This window comes from Amborella trichopoda, chromosome 11 (assembly GCF_054954075.1).
Source record: "Amborella trichopoda isolate Santa Cruz 75 chromosome 11, AtrichopodaSantaCruz75HAP2 v2.0, whole genome shotgun sequence".
Taxonomy (NCBI): Eukaryota; Viridiplantae; Streptophyta; class Magnoliopsida; order Amborellales; family Amborellaceae; genus Amborella; species Amborella trichopoda.
In genome coordinates this window covers 42,316,252-42,342,776 of record NC_142346.1, presented here as the reverse complement: position 1 = coordinate 42,342,776, position 26,525 = coordinate 42,316,252, and the positions used below count along the sequence as shown (strand labels likewise).

The 26,525-nt window shown below is 37.8% G+C and overlaps 1 protein-coding gene across 4 annotated transcripts; it reads left to right on the top strand.

The window, feature by feature from the left end:
- The first annotated feature begins 69 nt into the window (after positions 1-69).
- SWI3C (SWITCH/sucrose nonfermenting 3C) lies at positions 70-26,101 on the top strand. 4 transcript variants are annotated; one of them, XR_016044641.1, is made up of 9 exons: positions 70-1,248; positions 1,354-1,866; positions 6,850-7,394; positions 11,003-11,366; positions 11,481-11,545; positions 17,231-17,366; positions 17,760-17,830; positions 17,907-18,088; positions 25,430-26,101. XR_016044641.1 is itself a non-coding variant. In XM_006841977.4 (9 exons), exons 1-9 carry the CDS (start codon positions 1,221-1,223, stop codon positions 25,862-25,864), a joined length of 2,346 nt encoding a protein of 781 aa, XP_006842040.1. In that variant the 5' UTR covers positions 70-1,220; the 3' UTR covers positions 25,865-26,101. The 4 variants fall into 4 exon arrangements, 2 of the variants coding, with proteins under 2 accessions (XP_006842040.1, XP_088708262.1); XR_016044642.1 differs by having other exon boundaries at positions 17,901-18,088; XM_006841977.4 differs by having other exon boundaries at positions 17,231-17,373.
- Positions 26,102-26,525: the final 424 nt, after the last annotated feature.

Below are 26,525 nucleotides of genomic sequence, written 5' to 3'. Positions count from 1 at the left end.
CTTTTCCCCCAACTACTTCTTGAATCACTACTTTTTATCTTAAAACTAACTTAGCCTCACATTTCCTGTTAAATCACGAAAAACGAATCGACAAATATTTTTGCCGGACCTCAACCCAATGATACAACATCGGTCTGTCACATAACCAATGTCGGACCGAAAATGACCCAATAAGAAAACGTACCAAACCGGTGCACAAAAGTGCTGGCTTGGCATCGAGAATCGTTGGACCGAATGCGTCAAGCAATAAATTGTGTATCGGATTTTACAGTGACTTTTGGCGGCCTGCAGTGGGCTCAACTTTTTGGAGCCGGTTTGGAGATAGATTACCTGTACTGGGCTCAACCTTTTGGGGCTAGTTTGGAGATAGATAGGGAGCGAACTTTTTTGGGCTGGTTTGGAGATAGATAGGGAGAGTTGTGTTAGGGTTGGGAACAAAGAGAGAAGAGTTTCGTGGGTGCTAAGAGAGATAGATATGGGCGTAGATTTTTTTTTTTTTTTACAGATTGGTGGGAAATATAGGTCCCTACCCATTTTTTTAAATAATTAACGGCTTTTGATTGTGTCAATGGGAATTGAAACTTAAACGGATAGTTGCGGCTCAAATAGTGCTACTATCGCGACCTCAACCCCATTCTTAATGGGCGTAGACCTTACTTAAGGGAAAGGATATTTTTATCTTCATTTAAGTTGACTTTCATTTGTTGAATGGGGCAAATGCTATACAAAACAATATTGAGTTCAGTGAGTGATAAAAAAGTGGGTGGGGGGATGTTGAGTAAGAAGGCATCTTGGGGGATGTTTGCGACTTCCCAAAAACTTATTTGGGGCCATCATCGGCTCTCTTCGATCTCTATCTATTCCTCTCGCCTTCTCTCTCTTCGATATTTGCAACTGCTTTCTCTCTCTCCGACACCACACCCACTCTCTCCGCTGAAACTCCTTTAAGCCTCGACTGACCTTTCTCTCTCTTCGATTTCCCCCTCCCTCTCATCCTCGAAGGACCTCTCCATCTGGGGCACTAATTACCCCCCTCTCTCTCTCTCTCTCTCTCTAGAATACCCTTAAAATCCTCTATCTCTCTCTAGAATACCCTTAAAATCCTCTCTCCTCTCTCTCTCTCTCTTTCCCCCCTCTCTCTTTCCCCCCTCTCTCTTTCTATACCATGTCTTCCCTCTCTCTCGCCCACTGCAATACCTACTAATTCTCTCTTTCCCCCTATGTCGGCTTCCCCTTCTATTCCTCCAGGTAAATCCTCTCTCTCTCACTCTCTCTCTCTCTCTCTCTCTCTATCCTGTAATTTTTTGGTTGTGCGTTTGTTGCGGTAAAATCTTTGAGTGACTTTTGCTACAGGAATTAGGATCAAGTTGAAGAGGAGGAGGGAGAACAGCAATGGCAGAAGCTTCTCGGACGACGAAGATTCCTCTGCTCTTCCTGAGAAACAAGCCAAAGATGATGACTCTCCAATAATGGCTTCGGATTCTGGCGAGCCCATCGAGACCTCGAATGGAAATGGGGTCCAAATCTTGGACTTTCCTGTGGTTTTTGAGCAAAAATTGGCGAGACCCCATCCCTCTGTTTTGGCCCTAATATGTGCAGAAAGGGCGGTTTTTTCCCATGATTTTAGGGAGGAGAAAACCAGGTCTCATGGTTTCTTCTTGGAGAACATCTCTCATGGTCAATTGCAAACGTTATCAAGCATTCCTTGTGATAGTCCTTTTCTCACTCCTCCTGATCAAGAGAAACCAGAGTCTTCCACCTATGTTTGCACTTCGCCGACAATTATTGAAGGGAAAGGTGTCATCAAGCGGCTTATAATGCCTGGAATGGAGAAGGAATGTCTCCTCGTCTTGCCCGTGCATGCTGGTTAGTATTTTATTTGTTTTCTCTGCAATTGATCTCGGTTCTTCTTCCTTCTCTCTGCAATTTATTATGGTGGTTTTGTTCTTTTCTCTGAGTTTGGTTGCTGGGGTTCTTGTTTTCTCTGTGCGTTTGATTGTGGTGGTTTTGCTCTCTCTCTTTCTTTCTCCTGCATTCTATCATACCTATGCGTTTTATGCTTCATGCATTTCTCTCTCTTGAGGTCATCAAATGCAAGTACTTTCTGGTCAAATTCTCACTAGAAAGTTCATGTTTTTCCATTAATTATATTAGAATCTATCCTAAGTTCTAAACTTCTCAGAATCATAAATGATTTTATATATGTTTTGAGAGCATATATATATTCATAGTTTTGAAAATTTGTCACCTTAGGTTTTGGGCAGCTGCCTAGGCACCCTTGTGTGGGTGCTGGGTGTTGTGTGCGGAAGCTTTAAACCCGACTGGTTGATTTTGGCAAATAAAGTACAAGAAAAATATAACAAGCAACAAGCAAGAAAAAATAAAGCAGGAAAGAAATAACAGAAAAATAACACCATGATTTACGTAGTTTATCACAGATGTGACTACATCAACGGCCACAACAAATTGAAATCTACTATACCAATGAAAGTTACATCATATATTACCTATGAAAGTTACATCATATATTTTGGGACATGGAGTTACCTCTCTAACCCTTGAGAAAACCTAGTCCAATAAACCCTTTTAAAACACTCTCCCGATTGACACCACATGTCACTCTTCTTTCTCTTTACTTCTAGCAACCATTATCAAGAACACCAGATAGAGACGCGAGAGCAGCGATAAACTATTGTTCTCTCTAACTAAAAGAGGAAATCACCAAAAATCTCAATAGGAACCTTTTCTCTACAAGAAACCAGCCTCTCAATCTACAGGAGTCTACAGGAGGCACCATTGCAATGTTTCTGTACATAAGAAGTTCTCTTCTCTCTAAGGGGAGGCCTTGGGAAGCCCTTGCCTCTCTCCCTCTAGAGGAAACCACCTTCCCATATGGTGACCCAAATAGGCACACCAATTCTTTGCTCTTTCATCTCATATATATAAGGTTAGGAATCCACATTAAATAGAAATTTCTTATAGATGTTACATATATCTCAAAAACCAAGAGATATATCCAATAATCCTATTTTATTTTTATTTTTATTTCCTTTAGGAAACTTATCAATATCAATCTCAATCCCACATAATATGGGATTTTCTTATATGGGTGATTTTGGATATCATTATATCCAACATTGGGTGCCCTGGGCCGGGTGCTTAGGGGCTGCCTAGCATTTTTTGTAACATTGATATCATCAACATATGGCTGTAAAATAAGAGTACTTTGAGAAATATGCTGATGAACATTGGGGATTTTGATTGATTGTGTATGAATATTGAAGAGAAAGGAGCTAAAATGTTAAAACTATGCCCTTTGGGCTTGTTTAATTAAGATTGTAAATAGCCTTGTGGAGCTTACACACAAGTTGGGGAAAGCATGATCTATAAACCGCTGATCATAGTTGTTGGGATGGGAATCGGGAGCAAGGGATTGTGAAAGGCTATCCCCATGTTTGGGAACGGCATCAGTGCAATGCATATGTTAGGGATTGAGGTTCCCAAATTTTAGGGATTTCGATCCCAGCCTTTAGGGGATCTTTCTCCCAACCTTGAAGGGTATACGTAGCCTTGTATTATATATATTATTTAAAGTAGAGGTATTTTTAGCCAACAAGCAATGCAACTATATTAAAAATAAACTAGGAATAAACAAATTCATTAGTTTGGTTGTTATCATGGTTATCGAGATCCCTAATAGTGGGAAATAGGATCTTTAAAATGGGGATTGAGATTCCAAAATTTAAAATAAAGATCCCTAGAAGAACCTTTCTTGGAGTGCCAGAGTGAGATTCCGGAGCTGTATGGTTTGAAGGTGTTGGGTCTACAGAAGGTGGAGTGGCTTGAACTTCTTCTGGTGGGGTAGTAGGTTGATTGGAGATGGAATGGGTATGTCTTGGCACTAAGAGACATGTAATGTACAGAGCATGCAGGTTGGTGGAGGAATATGATTTACATAGGGTGAAGATGGCGAAGGTGTTGGTACATTTTGGCAATGAGAGAAAAAGGTTTAAAGTACGAGATGTAGGAGGTAAAATAACCGGCCTTGTAAGCCTGGACCCTGCAAGCGGTTGAAGAGAAAGACTGTTATTTGGAAAATTAGAAATATTTTCCATAGTTGACATCCAAAGAGATGCAATATTTTCTAAGTATGGTCCCTGTTGTCTTGCAAGAAGAAAATGAGTTTCATCAAACACCACATGACAAGGGATATATACTTGGCATGTTTGGTGATCTAAACATTGATACCCTTGATGGTTTGTTTTGTAGCCAATAAAAACGGAGGCCTTTGTTTGAGGATCTAATTTACGTGAGGAATTGGGAACAAGGTAAGCATAACATGTACTTTCAAAAACTTGGAGAGAATCATAATCTGGCTTTTTTTCGCGATGATACTTCGAATTGAGATTTTCGATTCAATTCTAAACTTGAAATACGATTAACAAAACAAATCGTGGTCCAGGATGACTCAACCCAAAAATCTTTAGATGTGTGAGCTTGATCAAGCAAGTCTATCCCAATTTCTACTACATGATGATGTTTACTCTCCACTTGGCCATTTTTTTCAGATGTAAGTGGACAGGACACATGTCAAAAAGTGCCATTCTTATGAAGAAAGTTTGCAAATGGTGATTTAGTGAATTCTTTTCCCGCATCACATGGAAAATATTTAATCTGGCAATGAAACTGATTTTCTATCAACTAATAGAATTCAAAATATTCAAGTGCATCAGATTTTTCTAACCAAAGGAAATGACCAAGAAAATTTTGAAAACTTACCCACAGTCAAAAATTAATATCTAGGCCCATTATGAGGTATGAGGGGAGGTCCTCGCAAATCAACATGCAATAACTCTAATGGGGTAGTTGAAAATGAAACAGATAATGAAACGGTAATATATCAATCTTTCCAGCGAAACAAGTATAACAATTTTTAGAAATCCTCATATTACCTGAAAATCATAGGCATTTACTTTTTGCAAATATCCTATACTTATGGTGGGGGGACCCAACCAACTGTGCCATTTGGTTGTGCCAGTCCTTCCACCAAAAAAAGCTTTGTATCTACTATCTAGTCTGGAGATCATTTGGGTGCTCCACTTATTCTAGCCGGATGATCCCTTTACTCTATCCTTCTAGTAGGGTCACCCCTATCTGTTGGTCCTTAATAACAGAACCCGATAGAGAGAAAATAAAGAAATAACCCTTGTCTATAGTAAAATTCTCAAAAGAAATGACGGCGGCAACATGCAAAACATTCTTTAATTTCAAAAGTATGCGAGGAGAAACCTTACCGACGCTTGAAATTGGAAGTCCAACTCCATTTCGTACTATGGTTTGATCCTGGCCTTGATGATCAGATTGTTATGGTAAACTGGTAGTGGCAGACGTCAGGTGAGTGGGTTTGCTGATGTCTGGGTACCAGCTTTCATCATATGGAGACAATAAGTTCACTCCTACAAAAAATTGGGGGACATCGTTAGACAGAAAAATCTGGTTTCACTGATTATATCAATTGCGATCTGTATGTTATGATTTCGTGCATATCTGACAAATAGTTGGATTAGTTTGTCTAGTATCATTAGAATTAGATTATGAATCAGTCCCCATACTTGATTACATCGTACAAACTGATTAGTGGTATTAGGGACCTTTTGATGTAGTTCTTCGAGCCGCCTTTCTAAATATCAAAGTATTTCACCTTTCTTGATTCGAAAGTGTTTTAGAAAGTTGGGAAGAGTCGTGGAGATCTGACCTTGTAGTGCTAGAAATAATAGAACGTTCACATTCATTCCTCAAAGCGGTGGGTGTGTGCATGACTAAGTCTTCGTTTGGAACTGGCTCATGTGCCAATGCAAGTGCATCTGCAATAGATTTGGTTCTCTTTAGATAATTGGTCATTGATTGTCCACCCTTGCAGTTTTTCTTCAAGTCTTTAGGTGTGATGAGAGAATTCGGTTGAGCACGTCCATTTCTTCTTTCCCAACAACTTGAACTACAGCTCAAAACAGTCGAGTCGGTTCGAAGCCAAGCCAATATTTCTAGATTGATCTCTTGCTTCTCTTGTCCTTCTTTACAGTCAAGAAGCTTTGTTGGGGCTGAATAGGAGCCATCGATGATTTTGTGAATATCCTAGCTAATGCGTAATAGGCATGATCTGAGATTTCAGTTGCAGATAATTGTTTCTACCTAACATCACAATATGAAGTTAATGTATGAGTTGAAGCTAACCCTGATTAAGGATGAAGGAATGGAAGAGTTGCTGCCTGAGTTATGAAGCCATAGTGATGGAAATAGAAACCAAATGAGATAACATAAGTAAGTAACAGAGCATCAATCCTAGCTCTGATACCATGTTAGAGATAAGTATTCAGGTTACGTTGTATGTAGCTTAGAGTTCTTATTAAATAGATGAGGTTGTAAGGTTACAATATATAAGCTTTACAAATTACAATGGATAGGGTTTACCATCAAGTGGTTACAGTAGATAAGATTACATGATATAGGGTAAAGATTACATGGGTACATGGTTTTGAATTATGACAATTTTAAAGATGGAGGCTTATCTTTTTGTTAACTCTTACAATAAAACTGGTGACTACATTAACAGCCTCCCAAAAAAAAAAAACAAAAAACAAAAAAATTGTTGACAGATATTAGGATGTTGCAGGGCAATTCATGAAGTTGGTTACTGAATGAATTGTTTCTCATTTGGAAACTGAGATATTTTCCATTAATTATAGCAGGACTTTGTCTACTTCTTTCCCTGTTTAAATGCCAATTTCCGTGCACTGAATTATTAGAATGTAACCAAATGATTCTTGGGTGTTTTTTGGTTTCTCTTTCCAGAATGGTTTTCTCCCACCAAGCTCCACAGGTTAGAGAGGCACGTGGTTCCAGGCATTCTGAGTGGTAAGTCTAGTGATCTCACTCAAGAGAGATATGTGGAGATTAGGAATAAGATTGTGGCTAAGTACATGGAGAATCCTGAGAAGATGCTCTCACTAAATGAATGTGAAGGATCAATTGAGGTTGATATCAACATCCTTAGTAAAATTTTTCGCTTCTTAGATCACTGGGGAATCATCAATTACAGGGCTACAAGCTCATCAAAGAAGAGTGTACATCATTCTATAAGGCCAGGTTCCCTTCTTCAAGAGGACAACAATGGGGAGCTTCATATATCTTTGGCCCCACTTAGGTCCATTGATGGCCTAATCTCTTTTGACAAGCCTAAAAGCAGATTTAGGCCTGAAGATGTTTCTTTAGTATCCATGGGTTCTGGGCGAGCGATTTCTGATCTAGACCAGAGGCTACGAGAGCGTTTTAGTGAGAATCGCTGCAGTTGTTGCGGTCAGCCTTGCCCTCGTATTTACTATCAATCCCAAAAGGAGGTTTGTCTTTGCGAACTATTGGTACTCGTGTTTGGCTCCCATGTCGTGTTTATGTTTTTTGTCTTTAAACAACAGCTTGTGCCTGTTGCTTATGCCTTGGGTAGTATTGAATTGCAATGAAGGTGACATTATTTGAGATTATTCTTAAGAATTTCATGTTTTTTCTTTTAGATCAATCTAATGAACGCCCAACATTCATATGAATTATTACTTGTGTAGGAAATGCTAAATTTATTTATTTATTTTCCTATTTCAAGCGCTGCATATTCTTCATTGAATGATGCATTTGAGGTACTCTATTAGGGGTTTATGGTTATTTCTTAGATGCTTTGAATAGAGAAATATTGTGTTTGATAAAATTATTTGGCTGGGACTTGATAATATTCTTGTTTCCTACATAATATTTTTCTTGATCGGTTGGAGAGTCTGGGTTCATTTGAATCCTATAGGGTGGTTCTGGGCTTTGCACTTGGGTGACTGCTATGCATTGCGTGGTGAATCAAGAGAAATGGTAGGTTTTGAAATTTGTTGTGACTGATGGTTGCTGTTTGCGAGGGAGTTTGAGTGCTATCCGCCTTTCCCATGGTAAGAGTGTGAGATTGCAGGGATGAATTACTGATGACCATGAAGAAATTTTGGAGTTGCATAGATAATTTTTAGTTGTCTATTTGCCTTTAGACTATCCTTTTTATATATGTTTTAATTACCAATAAGGCTTGGTTATGAGAAATTGCCACCTTCTGCCCTTTCTGAGTTACGATATTTCCTATGGGTCGCGTCTTTATCTCTCTTGATGCCCCTTTTGATATTTTGGACCTTAATCTGAGGTATAACACATTCTGCCTCTAGTTTCAAGTTAACATTGTTTGAGCAGCTACTTTGACAATTTCTAAGGGAGTTTTGAGTTTTTATTATATGAAGGGTGCATTCCATTCTGGATCCCCTCTTCTAAATATTTAGGTATTCTGCTATTTTCGAATGACTGAAGGTGGTTATAATGAGCTATGAAATTTGGGACAGGGTTATTTGCATGCAGTAGGGTGATACCTATCATGAATGTTCCATTGTAGATCAGCAGTGTACACAATGTCAACCATGGCAGTTCCTAGCACAGTATTTTCATGCAAGTTGAGAGCTCATTTTAAACTTTTCTTGTTCTGATCTGTGGAAAGATTCGTGGTTTGATGTGCTCTCGGAATGAGGAATATGGACTAAGTTGCTAAAAGTTGTAGGTGTTGAATTTGGCGTGCTAGAGCCTTCCATTTTGTACAAGTTACATACACAGAGGCCGCATAATAATAATGAATTTGGCGTGGTAGAGCCTTTCATTTTGTGCAAGTTACATACACAACAACAACAACAACAAATGATAATAATAATCATAATAATAATTATTATTATTATAATTATAATTAAAAAAAAACTGTTACATATAAGTGTAGAACTCATACCATGAAAATTGTTTTTGGGGATATATAAAACATATAATTATGGGTTCAAGGTGGATAATTGGAGACAGCTATTCTAAGTCCCTTTGCTGGGATAATCAGCAAGGAGTTGTCCCTTTGGCAGATGAACTAAAAGAGATTGTTGATGCGGATGCTATTGTAGATTTTCTTTATTAATGAAGCGTAACACTCAGGGCTTGTTTGGAGGCCTCACACAATGTTCTTTAACAGATTTTCCTTCGATCATGTACACTGCTTCTGTGGGCTGATAATGAGACCATAATTGGGATGGCTAACATTTTTTTAGTTGGAAATAATCTAGAGGAAGAATATCAACTGTAGGTTCAAACAAATGGGTTTTGTTTGAATGTACTTAATCTAAAAGAAGGTTTTCTTGGATAACCACTCTGGAGAGAAATGTGGCAGTCTTTTTTTAGCTTTTAAATGTTATTTGATTCTATCCACTGCGGCCAAAGCAAATGTGCCAAAGATTTGTGGAGTGCCCAATGAGTGGTGCAACATGACATTATTTTGTAGTTCCTGTTGGGTGTTATTTTTCAAATGGCCATGCATCCTTGGAATATCTAGGAAAAATTTAGGGTCACAAATGGCTGGGCGAAATGCCCTTCTCTCTCTCAATCACTCTCTTTTTCGTGGGAAGGTTTCTGACGTGTCAATGACTGCAATAAGGAGAAATGTGATGTTTATCTGACCATTCTGCTACTTGGGTTATTTAGGCTTGCAAAGGTAGTGTTTGCTGATCTTAGGTATTGCTCCAAACCTGGTATTACTCAAAAGATCACTATCATATGCTGCGCCCTTCCTCCATTGGATTGACACAAGTTGAGTATAGGTGGGCAACAAGGGGCCCTAGGTGGTCCGGGGTTGAGGGATAAATCAAGCATCGGATCTAGTTTATGAGTGGTAGACTATAAATTAAATTTAGCAAACCTACGTACCTTGAGAGTGATAAAGACAGTTGGGGAAAGGTTCAGCCCCCTAAATTTGGTGAACTATTTATTGAAGAGGCAGTAATCACTTGATTGGTACAAGAGTTCTCATGTGCTTTCGGTCTTGTCCCTTGATTAGGGAAGGAGAATCACTTCTATCATTATGTGGGTCACACAGGATTCATTTTACATAAGAGGTACTTAAGATCTTTTGTGCCCTTTTTGATCATGTGCTTAAGATCTTTTGTGCCGTTTTTGACCATGTTCTGTCTGTAAACATGGAAACAATCAGACATCTTTCTAGTTACATTTGGTACTTGATATGATCTCCGTTTTAATTTTGGGACTTTCCTTTTATCATAGTTTCTGCCCTGTCTATATATCTGCATGTTTGCTTTGTTTGGTACTAGTTGAATGTAGACTCATTTCTAATGGATGAAACATTTTCTAGAATGAGAACCTGAATGGGAGAATAGGCAGTAAGTTCCCATTAAGTTATAATGAGCAAGAACAGGGTTGTTGGAGTTGGATCACCTACATAAGCTGAATATACATTTTTCTCAGGCAATTCTGAAATTACAAAACATTGCTGGTTGTCAACATTAACTATAAATGAGAATTTATTACGGTAATGCATGACTTAACTGGCATGTATGGTTGATATAAGATAAATTTCCATTTTCTAGCTACTATGGTTGAACTAAGATAAAGTTTCATTTTCTAAAATGTTTATTGGACTATCAGAATAAAAGAGACACAGATATCCACAGACAATGTATTCAACATTACATTTGTGCCTGTTTTCAACTTTACATTTGTAGCTGTCATATTTTGTTCCTTCCTGTTTCCTTTCCCACCACCACCTCATCAAATATAGCCTGAAACATATGATTGACACGATTTCTTATATGGCTTGTATTAACATTTGACGACTGAAGGACTAATAAAACAATACTGTTGTTGATCCTCTATTTCTAACTTTCAGATAGATTAATGTTTCTCTCCTTGGGTTTTTGAGCTCATCAAAATGAATAAATATTGAGTTATTTTTGTGAATCCTTTTTACACTCTTCTCCAATTTGGCATGATGGTGGGAAACAGAAAATAATTAATCACATGGTTCTGTGGGTTTTCTGCTTGATATTTATATTTTGGTCAACTGTCCCTGTCAGTTTTTCCACTTGGTTGATGGTTTCTTCTCATGGACCAGGCTGATGTGATACTTTGCTCAGATTGCTTCCATGATGGAAAGTTTCTTACTGGCAGCTCAAGTATAGATTTTTTGAGGATGGATTCCACAAAAGATTTCTGTGATTTTGATGGAGATAACTGGACAGATCATGAAACTTTGCTTTTGCTCCAGGCAGTGGAAATTTACAATGATAACTGGAATGAGATTGCGGAACATGTAGGCACAAAGTCGAAAGCACAGTGTATTCTTCAATTTATTCGCTTGCCTATGGAAGATGGGTTGCTTGAAGATATTGAGCTCCCAAAGTCAGTCTTTTCCTCAGATTACTCCAAAGAAGCAGATCATGGCAAACCTTATTCAATGGCTAATGGTTATTCTGCTGGTGAGTTTGCATCTGAAGAATGTGACCTTCTTTAGCCAGCGAAAAATATATGAGCTTTTGGTCATATGCCAAATGATCTTAGTTGGACCTTTCTTTTCCCATTGTACATGTCAGGTGAAGAAATAAATTCTGAAGACAGAGTCCTGTTTGCAAATTCTGGCAATCCTGTCATGGCCCTGGTAAGTGAATCTTTGTTTGTGTGGTACTTTACTTGGCCAATAAATTGAATGGGGAACTACCAACAGACTTTGGAAAATTATGTTCTTCAGAATCACCACCCTCTGATATGATGAATTATGGTAAAGGATTGAATGGGACCCACCATGTGGGTGATACTCACATATCCTTCTCTGGTGGATCCCATTCTCTTTATCACCAACCATCATTTTTTGTTAGACGGCAATAGCCAAAATGGACTAGGAATACACAATACATGCAGTTATGGTATACTTTTTTTTTTTTTGTCCTTTTCTTTTTTCTTTTTTTGTGGGTTTTGGGACAAAGTAGATTATAGTATACTTTCTCAAATTGCATTGGTGTTATTGTTTTTCCGTGTTCCGCTTGTTGAATTTTTAATTCTTGTGCCACTTGGGAAATGAAAAGCTTCATTTTTTATCCTCTTGAGCTTGCTACTTGCTTAGTTTTCACTGGTGTTTAAGATTCTAGCTGCAGTGGAAACCACCTGCATTGAGAGTATTCTACAAGGTTCCTTTGGAAGAGCTTTGGAAACTAGTGTCCAATACTTGATTAGAATTTTCACTTTTGTAGTTGATGAGTAGTTTAATATAAAACAATCAAAGTTGAATTAAAAACTTACATGGGTAAAGCTTACTGAGTTTCTTGAGCGCTGTGAGTTTTTTGGTTCAGATGATTTATAAATGGAAATATTTTAAAAAAGGCATGTTAAATAAATAAAATAGAAGGTCAGAGGAAAAAAATATTGATGTCATTAAGTAATTTATAGAAAATTTACGTGCATAAACGTGGGATGATTTTTGTGTTGGCTAAAGTAATCAGTTCTGGAATTTTTAATGCTAGCCAACTGAAGGTATTTGTGTAGGTATGTGGGTGTGTTCATGGCGTATGTTATTGGGTGGCAATGGAAGGAGGGTGGCTACAAAATTGGGATTATGCTAGGGAAAGAAATCCAGTAATTAGCTGAATGATACTACCTTAATATTTAGTAATTGCTAGAATTTATTTATTTTCATTGTCAATATAGAAAAGAGGGTTGCTATTCTTGCCATGCATTTGCTATTCCCACCCAAAGCATGTGTAGGAATCCCAAAAACACTTCTCCAGACACTGTTTGTAGTGTCATGCATGTGGGGTAAGTGAGGTATTGATGCAGGGAGAAATAATAATAAACCAGAAACTAAAAAGAAAATAAAAGTTTGAGAGAATATACCATCTCTCAAGGTCTTTAAGGAAATCCATCTTAAAAAGATCTTTTACATGATCAATTTTACTCAATTCTCATTCTCTTCTCTTTACAAAAATGGACCTTGCCCCTTTAAATACACTTAGATGAAAGAAAAAATAAACAAATAAAAAAAACTCATAAAAATAATCTCCTTGTCTCTCTCACATACCACCAATATCTCTTCCCTATTTTCTTTCACTTTCTTCCATTCCTATGCACACCTTTACCATATTTCAATCTCTTATCTTTTCCTTATCTAAATCCTTTAAATCTCTCAACTGTTATTCAAATCTCCTTTTCTTCTCAATCTCTTCTTCTCCCAACACGAGGCCCCTTAAATCTTAAACTAAATACTAAATCTCCTAAGTCCATGAAAATAGGACTTTCCTAGTTTAAACCACTTTAATATAAGATAAGCTTAAAATACAACTCACACCAAGATTTACCTTTCCTAAAAACTCAAGCCACCTAATTTCTAAAAAGGAAAAATTCAAAAAATATGGTTTATTATTACTTCTCCCGGCATCAAGTAAGATGCAGAGCTCCAACTTTTTTTTGAAGAAAAAGTGCCGAGGCACATGGTGGAACTACATCACCAATTAGTAGATGGTGATTGACTTCAAGCTCAAGATCGAGTTTCTCCCAACCCTTGGAGAATGATGCAGATAAAAACAAAGAAAAAATTCCAAATTATAATTATATTATTTTTTGAATTTTTTCTTTTTAGGAAAGGAATGGTGTGAGTTTTAAGAAAAGGTAAATCTTGGTGTGAGTTGCTTTTTAAATTTATCTTATATTAAAGCGGCTTAAGATGGGAAAGTCCTATTTTCATGGACTTAGGAGATTTAGTTAGAGATTTATGGGGCCTCATGTTGGGAGAAGAAGAGATTGAGAAGAAGATAAGATTTGAATAAGAGGTGAGAAATTTAAGGGATTTAGATATGGGGAAGGTGTGGATCAGATTAGAAGAACGTGAGAGAGAAAATAAGGAAGAGATATAGGTGGTACAAGAGAGAGAGAGAGAGAGAGAGAGAGAGAGAGAGAGAGAGAGAGAGATTTTTTACAATTGTATAAAAAAAAAGGGGTTAAGAAGGAGGAGGTTATTTTTATGAGTTTTTTTTATTTGTTTATATATTTTTATTTAAAGGGGAGATATCCTTCATTGTAAAGGGATCAAAGAATGAGAATTGAGTAAATTTGATCTTGTGAAAAGATCGTTTTGGGTTGGATTCCTTTGCAGACCTTGAGAGAGGTTATATTCTCTCAACCATTTTCTTTTTTTAGTTTTATTATTCCGGTTTTATTTTCTCCCTGCATCAGGTATGTAGGACCTCCTTTTGCGACATACCAAAGTGGAAATGACTCACAAGTCCAATACATACTGTAGATAATTTGAGAAATTTAGCTACTTCCCTTGGTGTGCCAGGTTTTTTGAGATGATAAACCTTTACAAAGGTGTGTTTGTGCAGTCTCAAGATGTCCCATCCTTGTGCACACAAGGACTTGGCAGCCCAATACACATAAGAACGGCATAGGCTAGCAGCAAAGACCTTGGTATGTGACCAAGTGTCTACCAAGCACATATGGCGAGAGTTCCCTGGCTGATTCTATGAATAGAAGGGGCATTTGGACAAATCCCAACATTTCCAGATCCCCTTGACTGCACAATTTTGACAAACTAATCGCATGTACATGAAAGCAGTGGGTATGTAGAATTTCAGGCTATAAAATAACAAAATTTTATTTCTTTTATCTATTGATTACTATAAAATTCTACTTACATGTGCCACAAATGCAATAAATCAAACCTGCTACATTCTACGATCTTTAAAATTTTAGCCAAATAAACTTTATTGAAACTCAAATATAAATTAACAACTTTAGGAAGCAAAATAAGACAAGAACAACAAAAATAAATTCAAAAACTGAGGAAAAACTTGCTGACTTTTGCCTAGACTTACCCCTTAGGGCTCATGATACCCCACACTTGATCACCTGACCGATGACGCACTTTAAAATTGTATATCTTACCGAATCCACAAATCCAAACCGGGAAGCAACTCTAGGACACCCTTATCTGAAACTTATCGAACAAGAGAGCTTGGGTCGCAATTAGGGTTTCATGAAGCACCTTTTTCATTTGGGGCATGTCATGATGGCACCTCCCCTAAAACCAAAAGTTAGGGCTGTGCTTGGTCTCTACTTCTCTAGGTAGGTGCGTGCCACCCCAACACTTAGGGGGGGTGGCATTCCACACAACATAATTTAAAATTAATTAGATAATTTATGAGGTGAGAGAGAATTAATCTGAGCCATTCATCTATAAGATCAGCCGTCATGACATAGAATGAATATTTAGGGATTTTATCCTCTGAGATTTGATCCATATCCACTTCTAATCTATCTAGAACTTTGACCAGTTAATTCTTATCACCTAGAATTATCTAGAAATCCTTTTCTCACAAAGAGAGAATTAATATTTCAAATAAATTAAGTTTGGTCAAAGATTATATAGATCTACAAAAATAAAAAATATTCTAGGATAAATTCTAGGAATTTATTTTGAAAAACATTTTTTTAAAATTAAATCCATGTGTCCATTTAATGGGGTGTGGCCCTAGTGGGCCCCACGTGACACTCCCATGTGGACCCACACGTGGGGGCTAGGTGCTTAGCCCCCCCCCCCCCTCACATGGGGCCCACCTAAATAATTTCTACAAATCCCTTTATTAAAAAATTACAGAAATACCCTTTAGGGGTTTTCTTATTACAAATAAAGACATTTTAAAATTCTGAAAATATCCAAAAAAAACACACTTTTAGCTGAAATCAGTATTTCTGGAGTTCTTATGAAATATAAAACACACCGAAGTACCTTTTAGAAGTGGATTGGTACCAAATAGGGCAAATAACAGGTGACTGTCATGGCACTCCACCTCTGCTAGGATCCATAATCTACAACTGTCTTCTCAAACCAACCCAACGGGGCCCTAACCCCACAATCAAGTGCAGGGGCTCATGATTGGCCCCTCAAAGTTGACTAATAAAGTCCCAGTAAGTGTTTTATAAGTCCCACCTTACCCCCCCCCATCCCCCCCCAAAAGAAAGAAAAGTAAAAGAGGAAGTAAAATGTGTATATATCACAATAGGATGTACATGCCGTGTGGAAGTTTTGTTAAGGCCTTGCTCTCACAGGCCTACCTCCGCACATTGGAGACCATACAACTCTGGTAGCCTACAAACAACGTCGCTAGGCATATCTTTGACCTTAAGAAGGGATGGTCATCTATAAACCCTTGCCTATGCCTAAGGGAAAAGTTTTTGGACATGACCTAGGCCATAGACCGCCCATCCCTAGGTCAGTCAGCCACAGTACACTCCCAATGAAGTGTACAAATCAATACCAATAATTGTATTTACAAGCTGTCACAGCCTTTAAAGGCCACAAATCCCAACAATACAAATGCACAACCCATTTTTTTTACCCGGGGTGGCATATATATTATTTACCACCCATTGTACATCGTTTATCCACATAAATATAAACAGTTAATTCATAATTTTTTTTTAAGTAAAATAATACTGCCTTTGATATTGATCTTTGGTAGTATGTCTTGTGGTATTGTCCAACGAGGTTTTGTTCTACTATCTTTTATGGAGTTGGGATTGGATACATCTTGTTGTGCAGCACTGTTTGGTGTTTCAGTCTCTTGATGTGGTAGGCATACTCTCGTGCCTATATGTATATATATTACATAATCTCCTGCATGGTCTCAAGGTTTCTGAAAGTTGCTATATGTTGCGACTTCCCGTGTGTGTAGTTGGCCTTTCCCTTAAGTTCTATTCACTCCGAGTTCATCATCTTCTACATTCTGAGTTTTTCCTGGTGAGACAGTATCAAATCACATTGAAGCATTCCTTATGTCTACGTTTGGTCTGGCCACTTGAGCTACTCCCCTCTAGCTAATCCAAGGTAATATCCACTTTCCATCTGTGGAGAATGAGTTGATGAGATCTGAGACCTTTGTGACATACTGAGATAGATCATTTGGCATATTTTTTGTTGATTAGATTGGTCCAATCATGATATTCTTTTTGCTCACAAAATTCCTGGGACGCTAAAACATATGAACGTGGATTGTATGCAACTCGATTGAAAATTGTTTATGAATATAGGTCAGGAACTTATGAATATTGTGAGCAGTGGATCAATTGAGCTCCATGAACTGTTTTGGTCACTTGTTGCTCTATTTGAACATTGGCATTAGATTGATTGTTCAATTGCAAGTTATTCATAGGAATTATTCTGTCATTTGCTTCTTTATGTCATCCAGGATATCACTACCACACTTTTTAATTCTAACTTTACTTTTTTACTCCATATGAATTGCAAAAATGGAGCTCATATGCATCACTTTTGATTTTTGGATAAGTTTTTCAGGTTGCATTTTTGGCATCTGCCATAGGTCCACGAGTTGCAGCAGCCTGTGCACATGCTGCATTAGTTGAACTGTCCAAGGAAGATGACTGCACGGTTGCTAATAGTTCCCCCTTAAATATGGAAGTTTCCGCCCAAGGTGATAGGTGGGGTCTGTGTTCTTTCTATTCAAACTTTATTTCTGCAATATAGCCATGGCATAGGCATCCTCTGCTGGTACATAATACACATTTAGTGTATCTGTAATTCTGGTGACAGGCATGAATCCAGAATGACAGATCATCCCTACCCTCCATCTTGAAAATGGACTGTAGATGCCTTGCATGTTTATTATATCCGATAACAGGATGTGCACTGTATAATTTTCCTTCTTGCCATAGTACAGGAACTGGGGTAATTCTTGCTAAAACACTTTGCTGTTTCTATCTATAATTGTGTCCGGAATGCTCGTACATATTGATTATTTGTCTGATTAAATTTTGAGTTGAATCAATATAATAGGCAACTAAATTGAATTTATCTATCGTTGAAGGAAATGTTTGGAGAGTGATCGCCGGGATCCTGGATTTCGAGGGAATGATCCCAATATAATCCATCAACAAGGTTTGTTGTGGTTTTGGACTCTCGATTTTACTTTAGATTTTGTTTTCTGTTCTGTTGAATAATGGAATAGATGCAGATGACTCCAAATCAATGCAAGGCTTGTCTGGTAAAAGTGAATCAGTTGGTAGTCCGTCTTCTGAAAAGCTGAAAGTTGCTGTCAAGGTTGGCCTATCTGCTGCAGCAATGAAAGCAAAGTTATTTGCTGACCATGAAGAACGTGAAGTCCAAAGACTGACAGCATCCATTGTAAACAATCAGGTAAAAGAAGTGCCATTGCATTCTTGTGTAACTATTTTTTGGTTTATACCATAGCATATCATACAAAATATGGAATCATGAAACAGTCTTGAGGTTTATTTACTAACCAATGTCGCATGGGGAGTGCATTTAGATATTTTATTTTGCTATTATGGCCCTCCATATTTAGCAGTCGTGCTTGTATATGCTATTCTAGGCAGAGTTCTGTTGTTCTGAATCACATCTGTATTTCTTTGAAACATGATACAAGTGTGGAATAATTGCATGGTTTATTACTTTTTTCATGGCTTTTAATATTTCTTTATGTTAATCATATCTGTTTTTGTTCATTTTCTGACAATTAATGTTGCAAATGGTTGTGTTTTCTTTGCATTAATGCTATGATGCCGAATGTTGTTTAAGATATGTTATTGATAGAGAGAGGCCATCTGGTGTTATGAACAAATCCTGACCATAGTTTCCGGGTTCCACCTACCAAGGGGTTGATTCCGCTTTGGAATCCTGGTCCTGCCCTCCGGGGAAGGGGATCTTGCTCCTCCGCAATTCCTAATTTTTGGAATCTTGATCCTTAGTGTTAGTATAGCATTGGAGTTAGTATAGTAGTAAAGTATAGAATAGTAGTATAGTATAAGGAAATTTGATATAGCACAGTATATTATATACGATATAGTATGTTGGATATATCATACAGTTGTATACATTAAATTAAATAGTATAGTACAATACAGCATATAGCATAGCATTGTACTAGAGTATAGCAGTATGGTTTGTTATAATAGTATTTAATATTATAGTAATATATATTTCTGCTCCTACACTAGTTAAGTCCTATTAGGAGCTTTGACATAAAACTAGATGGATCTCAGTCGTATATAATTTATTATTTGATCCCAATTAAATTTGGATTGTGCTTCCCATCGAGATCCCTAGATTTCTTAGGTTTACAGGCCATGATCCCTATTATAGGGATTTTTCTACTGGTCACAATCCTGCAATCTGATCCAGATCCCAGATCTGATTAGATCTGGATCCTTGTAACTATGATTTACCATATGAACTCTTAATCTTTTGAATTTACCAGATGTGTTAAAGAATGTTGCCTAGGAACTCAAATGACGTTTAATTCTATACCCAAATATAAATACCAGACAATGGGATTCAACTCTGCAGTTTTCTAAAGGTAGGACAGGGATATGAATTTTAGTATCCTATGTGAACCATAAATTTGTATATTTTTGATTCACAATCTATGTTGTATATATCTAATTTAGTTATTATATGCATGTTGTTTTTGGGATACATCATCTTAAATGTTGTGTATGTTTTTAGATATTCAGATCATTCACTAGTTATATACCATACTTTATTTTTTAGTACAGAAGCATCATATGCTTAGGTATTTAATATTATAATGCATAATTTTTTTGATTAAAAAATCGGGCGAGTTCTTCCGATTTAACTATTCATGTTCACAAAACAACTTGGTTTTGGCCAGGAACAAGTCAGACTTTCTCAAATAGAAAACTTGATTTTGTCCAGGACCAAGTTGACAGATGAGTTTTGAGTTTTTGAACAATACTTCATACAACTTGGTTTGAGAAGGATGTGCCACTAGATTCATCTAGCAAGAGATAAGTTGTATCAGTTGCTTATCTTGGCTATATAGTATCTTTAGAAAGAGCTCTAGGGCCCTTCTGGAAAGGCAAATATGACTGGCTTGCTTGAAAGAAACCTGGGTCGCCCAGCAGATTTGTGCTTGAGTTGAACTTGTCATAAACCAAAGTACAAAGTTGGAGGGCTTTTTAATTTTTAGTGGGTTTTAGAAGGAGATAGCTGGTAACCTATTATTCTCGTGTTTCTCTTGACCTATTTTTCAAAATATACTGATTAGGATTTTGATTTCATGTCATATTTCAATACTATTGTACCCGCCGTGGATGCTATTTTCCTAGAACTCTTTAGCCTTGCAACGTTTTTTTGGAAACTTGAAGGTCGCTTTTTGCTAGCACATTTCTCTTTTTAGAACCATTTCACACATGCATCTGGATACATTTTGAGTTTATATTTGAGAAGGTACGGTTGCTTGAGAATTAGATTAAAAAAAATTGCTTCGAGTATATTGGAGTTTGATCTCTCTATAATTTTGCATATTGAGGTTCCAAGTTGTTGTTTTTGAAAAATGTTTTTTGGGAGAGCCGTAGTTACTTCCTGGGTCTCTTTCTGATCTATCAAACCCATTATCTCTGATAGCAACCTATGTATCAGAGCAATGAAGCTAGCAAGATCTTGGGTTTGGACAAATCATCTGCAATGTCATGGCCAGTATTCAAAACTAGTTAGGGCAGATTGGTTAATATGGGCAAGAAAGAGGATTTTCTGTTGTTTGATTTTGATCATGTACATGCCACATATGTCAGCAGCCCTTGAAGAACAAGGGGCCTGAAGGATAGTTTTAGATTCCTTACCCCCTTTGATTGTAATAAAACTTTGCAAGCATGCATACCTTGTCTGTCATAAAAATTGTTAACATACTAAGAATTTAAGGCAGATTGTCTCCTTCCTCTATTCAGCAGTAGAGCTTGAAGTGGATTCCAGGTGTTTCCAGTAGGCTATTTCTTTGGACAGCACCCTAGTCCGTCATCTGCCCCTAAGATACGGAAGGTGGGTACCCATGTCAAGTGTTTCAGAAAGGAAGACCTGCTTAGGATTTGGTTTGAGGGGTTATGTTGTTTTTTGGGGGCCCTCTTTCCAGTTGTTAGGTCTTGTATGGAAACAACTGGTCCTTTTTTTTTTTTTTTTTGAGTAAGTCAGTGGGGGAGAAGGCCCCCTACCTGTTTTTCATTAATAATAAAAAAGAAAATACTGCTCATAAATTTACGACCCTAGAGTAGGGCAGTTGTGCCATATCATGAAATAATACAAGAGAAAGAAAATCCGGCGTCTAGATCGCCAAACAGTGGCATCTGAGAAAGTTGTGGCCTTCTTGGCAAGAATATCGGCGACCATATTGGCCTCCCGAAAAATATGGACTATGGACCAAACACGACTTGAAAGCTTATAACGACAGTTAGCAGCAGCAATATTGAGCGTCCATGGGGCTATGGCCAGAGTTCTCAGGCTTCTGGCACCTGGTTGTGGCTTTGCATTTGCTTAACTCATGTTCAAAGCGGTGTTCAGAAACTTGAACTCAGTGCTCAAGTCAGCCCCTGCCAAAACCAAATTGAATTGCTGAGATGAAGTGTAGGCTCGCAAAACTCGGATGAGTTTTCAATGTATTTTTTGAAGATGCATGAAAAACTAAGGTTAGTACCAAGTCAAAATGACTTTGCTACCACTTTGGAGTGCTATTTGTGTAATAATATATCACAAAAATTCTTATGTATTCTTTAAACTTCGGCGTACCTGAGTTTTGGATTTATAAAACAGAGCAAGGAGCTTAATCAAGTTGACTTGGTGAGTTTTTTTTGGGTTTAGAACGATATTCTATTTACCGGTTCAAAGCTCCCATGCTGGGCATTCCACTTGAGTGGAAGTCCGAAGAAAGCAATATCTGTTCAGAAACTCAGGCTAAGTTATCCTCTCAACCCTGTTTGAGGCCATGTTCACCAGTAAAGGATGCATGCATGCCACAGATATCAGTAAACACTGCTAGACCTGCGCAGCCTCTTCTTCCCTATGTGACATGCTCCCTTTCCAACCAGATCTATTAGCTGTCAGCTACTTGCCTACCTCAAAACCGTCTTGTCTTATTTATCCCTTGAGGCATAAATCAAGTGGCATTGTTACCCAAGAGGACTGCTCAGGCTTCGATGTTGTGGAACCATTGTTTGGTATGACTCACTCTGGCTCAGGCTCCAGGCATCCCTCTAGTCCTAGTTGTCGATCAGTCAGCTGCAGTTTCTCTTTCTGTGGAGGCTTCCAACTTAGGTTCATTGATCTCGCTGTAGATATCCTTTATGTCAAAGGGAGGAATGAGTTGCCACGGGCATCGGGTGCTTTTGGAGGCCCACAGTATGGCGTTCTTGGGGTTCTCTTCAACGACGAGGGCCCATTATTAAAACCTTGAGTTGTGCAATGATTTCAGACATGGCCGTGTTGACTACTCCAATGAAACCTGAGGCCTTGGTTGTCTCTCAAGATCGTAGTGAAGCTAGTAGGGCCCGGGTTGCCTAGTGAGCAGCTATCAAAGTTTAGTTTGTAAGAAGCTTGGTTCAGCAGTTGCTAAATGATTGATCTTGTGATGGTTGGAAGTCGCTTTGGAAAGAGTGTAGGAGTGGGTTCCTACGTATTGCTCTTTCCATTCTGGTAGGACTAGGAATCTATTTATGTTGGTGAGGATGGAACTGAGCATGGTTTGACCATATGAAGGCTGAGCATAAGTTACTGGGATCTCTCAACAAAGGGGTCAAACCCACTCTAGAAGCTTTCTTTTGCACTCCAGGCGGGGGGGTCCTCGTTTCTCTGTAATTTTTAAATTTTGGGTTCTTATTCTCAAATTTTTTTTTTTGAGTTCCGGATCCTTCCTATTTGGCATTGAGGTCCTGTGTTAGATGGGATTCAAAATCCTCTGCATCATATTTATAGTAAACTGGACCGAGCTTCCACAAATGTGGGATCAAGATTCCCTTAGTGGCGGATTCTACTGTCCCTGTTGCCCTCTTTAATAGATTATGAGTACGAACCTTGAGCTTCAATTTAATGCTAAGTAATGGTTATTTTGCATAATTAGTTAACACTTTTAAGTATTATATAACATATTAGTTGCATGTTTTGTTCACATGTAATCTCCAATGGTGGTAGATGATATTGTCCCTTTTGGGTTCTTTAACAGGTTGTGAGTTTCCTTGGGTTTCAACTTAATACTTATCTTTATAATTGTTATTGAACGAAGAAAGATGGCCATGGTTGTTCTTACATTACAAAAAGTCATAAACTAAACTCAAAGATTGCAAAAATTAGAATATTATATAATGATTTAAATTTTCTTATTTTTTACAAAGTTTCGATTTCTTTAAAATTTTTATCATTATCATCTGAGCCGTATACTAAGTATTTGGAGTCGGCTGCATGAATCCTATTCTGCCATTCTGCTCTATTAATAGGCCATACCCTCAATCAGACCATAAGCCATCATATTTCTTCTCACTACTTCTATCCATGTCCTTTTGGATCTTTTCCTTGCCCTTTTAGCGCCTTACACTTGAACCAAATTGCCCCTCCTAACCAATGTTATATTAGGTCAAAGAAATTTTTTTATTACTTTAATTAAAATTTAAACTGCACTTAGTGTACAAAAATATAAAGTCATTATAGAATAATTGGATTTCTTCCATTTTTAAATAAAATTTTCAATTTTTTAAGAAGTTCATTGATTAGTTCTAGTATTATATGGACTGCTTCGGACCTATGGAACCCTAGTTAAGTGCACAAGAGCACCTTGATTCTTAACTAGATGGAGGCTTCCAGGCACCTAGGCACCCAAGACACCTCTGACCGCACGCCTAGACCTAGACGCCTCATTTTCGGTGGTTGTACCTGGGTGGGCGTCTAGGCGGGCTCCCAACGCTCAGTTCTGGGCAGGCGCCCAGGAACATGGGCCTTTTTTTTTATTTTAAAGATACCCAAAAGGGCCAAGGGGGTAATTTTGACCCCCAAAAAGGTTTAAATAGGTTGAGGGTTATTTCAACCCCCAAAGTTAAAAGAACACTTCTATAATCCTTCAATCTCTTACCTATACCTATTTTTGACGTTGAAAAGTATTTTTTGTGGTTCGATGAAGCTTCGTAAACTTTTCTCTTATTATGAAATGTGGAGAGTTGGAGACTATTACTAATACATAGCCTATTAGACTTGTATTTTTTAAATTTTGTATGGTTTGCATTTTGAAAATTTAACCAGTTTATTCTCAACATGCACTATTTCATATGTTTGTATATAAAAAAGTATGTTATAATATTTTTAAATGCAATAAATTACAAAATTGACACCAATATATGCACACACACACACACACACACACACACACATATATATATATATATATATATATATATATATATTATGTACGACAGGGCGCCCTGAGGTTTTGGGTGCCCATCTGGGCTCTAGTCGCCAGGCTGGTCGCCTAGCATTTTTTGAAACCTTGGATGGAGCTCAGACCTATAGAACTTACCATTTGATCCCTAGAAGCCTGCAAAACGTGTATGTAGCTACTTTTGAACATACCAAGAGAACAAAAATGAGAAATTTACATATCATATTTAACAAATCAAAGTTAAATTATGTATATCATATTTAACAAATTAAATTAAGTGTATAACCTGAAATTATAGTTTCTACGCTTAGTATTCCTTCTGTATTTAATCGACTGTTAACCACAGTTGTGAAGACTGGACTGGACTGGACTGGCCGGTTTGCCTGATTGGACCACTGGCATTGCCTTGGCCCATTTGGTACTCTGGTCCAATGAAAATACCAGATTTAAAATACCGGTCAAAGACCATTGCTTGACCTGTTATGGCTCGTCAGACAGCCTGATTTAACCAGTTGATCAGCCATACAAGGTTGTTCAAAGTTGTTTTACTTGTGTATTTCATATCTTTGGGCTATATTTCCTAGTTTTCTTTATTTTTTATGAATCTAGTCCAACCATTCTGTGAGCTGGCCAGACTAGTGTTGTCAGTTGGCATGATCCCACATCATTTCGGTGACTGGTCCAGTTCTGATAAGACTGGTTCAACGAAGTGAAATTTATCAGGTTTCTTGAAGGCTGTGGAGGACAATATGAGCCTAGCAAATGCTTATGTGTTGATTGTATGCGCGGATTGTAGCAAGAGAATTTCCATTTGATTAGATTAGAAACATTGTTCATACGACATATTCTCGCATAGTTTAACTTCCAAAGCTGATAATATGTTCTTAAACTAAACAGAGTTTGAATTTCTCCTCTCTGTGGCTCAATTCTTTGTTTATTATTTATATTGGTTGTAGTTGCGTTAATCATAAGGCATTATGTTTTTCTATGGTGGTACGTTAAAAAGTCTCAGCACAAAAAGAAAAAACAAGTCAGCTACAAAGATAGACTGTAAGTCATTTAAATTTCTCCGGTTCCTTTGCGCTGCCATACAACACTTTGGCAAATTAATAAAAAGTATTAGCTGCTACTCTAGTTTCTTTTTGGTTAATAACATGGGCTTGAGTTCTCAACCACATGGTTTCAACAATTAGTGCCTTCCAATTGATTTCTGGTCTTGAACTTGTGTACGTCTTTCATGCTTTTTTGTCTGTTTTGTAAAGGATCCCATGGCCTTCGTAACTAAATCTATCGTGCTATCAATGCAGCTAAGGAAAGTTGAGCTAAAATTGAAGCAAATTGCAGAGACAGAGGCCTTGCTCATGAGGGAGTGCGAGCAAACAGAGAGACACAGGCAAAGGATTGCATCAGAACGCGATCGCATTGTATCAAGCCGCTTCTCCACACCCGATTCAACGACCACCTCAACTAATAACAACAGGCCTATTGTGATGACAACTTCGACTTCACAACAAAATCTCATGCCTTCCTATAATCAACAAGTGAGCCATCAAACCATGTCTTTCATGCCTCGTCAGCAAATGTTTGGTTTTGGACCAGGCACCATCGGGCCCCGCATGCCTCTATCTGCAATACACCCTTCAGCCTCCCCATCATCAGCACCTACTTCCACCCCTCAGAACCCCTCTCTCTCTCATGCTATGTTGAGACCAGTTGCGGGTGCAAGCTCGAATGCTAGTTAAAGCATTAAATTATTGGCTTTAAGGCTTGGAATGGTTGCTTCACTGGTTACTCTCTTCATTGGTTTCTGTATTTTTAGGAAATTATTCTCTTAAGCTTCTCTCCTATTTGATGATGATGTTATATGCTAATTTCAAGAGAAGCTCTTGGCTTGGTGGGTCTCGGCCATGGAGTTGGGGGAGGGTATTCTAAGCTGTCGCTTTTACCTTTATATAATTTATTGTTTTTTGTTCTTAAAATATATGGTTCTTTTTCTCCTCTAGTGTTAAATTGAAAGAATGATTTTAAATCAGGTTTATACAGTTATAACAGCCCAGGGCTATTGCATTGTAACTGCTGTTAAGGGTTTTAAGATATTGCCCATTAGTAGGAGATATTCGCTGCAACAACTCATGCCAATAACCGTTAATTTTGGTCCATTTTTACCTCCATTATGCTTCTCCTATCTTTTAGATAATGTTTACTCGTTGAGAATGCAAGGTCCAGAACGTTTCCCTTTAACAAACAGCTTGCAGATCCTGTTCAGTCATGGGAAAAGAGAGATTTTTGAGAGAGAAGCAATGTATGGCATGCTATGAATAATATTGTGGGCTTCACTAAAATGTTCCTGTACCAATTATAGTGTCTGATGAATCTCCAGGGCGTGGGATAGTGGTGGATGAA

Coding starts and splice junctions, on each gene's coding strand:
- SWI3C (XM_088852136.1), top strand. CDS start 1,221: ATGTCGGCTTCCCCTTCTATTCCTCCAG. Junction 11,367..11,480: donor GGCTAATGGTTATTCTGCTG/GTGAGTTTGCAT, acceptor TGTACATGTCAG/GTGAAGAAATAAATTCTGAA. Junction 17,374..17,759: donor GTTTCCGCCCAAGGTGATAG/GTGGGGTCTGTG, acceptor CTATCGTTGAAG/GAAATGTTTGGAGAGTGATC.